This window comes from Haplochromis burtoni, unplaced genomic scaffold (assembly GCF_018398535.1).
Source record: "Haplochromis burtoni strain Fernald_Lab_line unplaced genomic scaffold, NCSU_Asbu1 Contig_1124, whole genome shotgun sequence".
NCBI lineage: Eukaryota > Metazoa > Chordata > Actinopteri > Cichliformes > Cichlidae > Haplochromis > Haplochromis burtoni.
This window is the reverse complement of record NW_024583485.1, coordinates 6080-8043: the sequence shown is the minus strand read 5'-3', so window position 1 is coordinate 8043 and position 1964 is coordinate 6080. Positions and strand designations below refer to the sequence as shown.

General features: G+C 41.6%; 1 protein-coding gene across 1 annotated transcript in view; it reads right to left on the bottom strand.

The window, feature by feature from the left end:
* LOC121813081 overlaps window positions 1–176 on the bottom strand; it is a 57928-nt gene extending 57752 nt beyond the window's left edge. Inside the window, exon 1 of the mRNA XM_042216574.1 lies at window positions 33–176. Coding sequence (XP_042072508.1) covers window positions 33–90 — 58 coding nt within the window. The 5' untranslated portion in view covers window positions 91–176. The remainder of the gene's footprint in view (window positions 1–32) is intronic.
* Window positions 177–1964: the final 1788 nt, after the last annotated feature.

The following is a 1964-nucleotide window of genomic DNA, read 5'->3' as shown; positions in this document are numbered from 1 at the left end:
ATTTTAATAAAAAATTAGCTCTTACACAATACCTTTGTTGTCTGTACAGAAAGTCAGCAGCAGAACAAACCACAGTTTCCATCGACCCATACTGGTCAAGACATCTAAACAACCGTTAACTGCTGCTTGAAGTGTACACTGTAGTCTACTGCAGGGTTAAAGATATACACACTGCTTTGCACACATACACCCAAACCTCAGATCACCAGCTGTCACAGAGGTGAGTCAAGGAAGGAAGTGCTGATATTTCTGCTTTTTATGTTCGAACTGGAAGAAAGAAGAAATGCAAAAAAAGAAAAGAAGACATACAAACATACAAATTTATTTGAATTTCTTTATTGTTACTTTCAACACTTCGTTTAATGAAATTCAAGAAGCAAAAAATTTGTTTTCAAAATAAGACCTAACATTAGTAAATGTAACAGTTACACATGATTGCTCCGTTACCTACGAACAAACACAACACAACATCAAACACACACCCAAAATACAAGTAAATATGTAGGCTACCCCACACCTTTGTGAGCAAGAAAGCTGTATGCACCTCACTGCACCATGCATATCTGCATTGTGAGCGTGTGTCTTTGCCAGAAAACAGTGTGGTATTAATCCACCCTTGTCATAAGTCAAACCAGTCAAACCAGGCACAAACACACTCTTTAAACTCATAGTTTAAATTATTTCACGTCCAAGAGGTGGGGGGAATGTCCTATTCTTTTTGTCAGACAGACAGACCACAGGTGGTGAGGATGGGAGGATGCATGTCTGCTGAGCTCACCGTCAGCACTGGATCTCCACAGGGCTAGGAAGTGTATTACCACCCTCTCTGTACAGTGTTTTTGTACATAGTAAATACTATGATTCTTCCATTCCTTGTTTTATTTCTTTTTCCTTTTTTTAGTTGCTTTGTCTTTATCTTTGAAAAGTGTAATTGACCTGGAGAGCTCTGCACAAGAATTCCAGTGTGCACAAACTGTTGGTCCTGTGCACAAATGGCAAATAAAAATCTTGAATCTTGAATATTCTAAACTGTCAGGGATGTAAGAGATGACATTTTTGTATTCAGCCTCATCAGTTTCCTCCAAGGTTTCTCTCTGGACTTCTAACTCAACCGGTGCTGGTGTGTTCTTAGGTGAGTGACTTTTAAGCTTATTTGCTTTAGATGGGGCAGCACAGCCGTACAATAGTTAGCACTGTTAACTGATAGCAAGGAGGTCCTGAGTAGTAATTGGTAGTTCTCAGTTGCCCAGTGGTGAATGTGAGTGTGTATGGTTGTCTGTTTCTATGTGTTGGCCCTGCGACAGGCTGGCTAGCCCTATGGTAGCTGGGTGCCCCCCCGGCAACCCTGACAAGGACAAGTGGAAGAGAACGGATGGATGCCTTCGACCTACTGACTACACCACATAAACTCTTTTCCCTCTCTGCAATAAGATCATACAATAGGGAGACCTGTTCCCAACAGAACAGGGTAGAGCAATTTGGGAGCTACACCTATTTTTAGCAGATAAACCTGATTATTGACCTCTATGTAAATCTCACCGTTCCTTTTCCTCAAACTTAAATTGATATTTGATGGTTTGTTAGATGTCAATCATAGTATGTTGTTAGTCTGAGAAGATGAACTGCTGAAAGAACCACTCCTTTTCCCATACTCCCTGGCTTACCCTTCACCTGGCACAGCGGTCCAGCGTGTTCCTGGGCCTTTCTGTGCCAAGACGTAGGTATCCACCAGTTTTCCTGACTTTGTTGCTGTGTCAGGGTCATGCTCCTTGACCCACATCTTCACTTCGCTCCAGCACAACAGCTACCATAATTTCCTCTTTTGTGGATGTACAGTAACCAACACATTTGCAGAACAAGTCCCTCAGATGGGTGTATATCTTTTGGGAGATTTTTTCGCTGGGGTGTCAAGGGACCTGGATCATCGTTATCAACAAATATCTCTACAGAGTTCATATTTATTC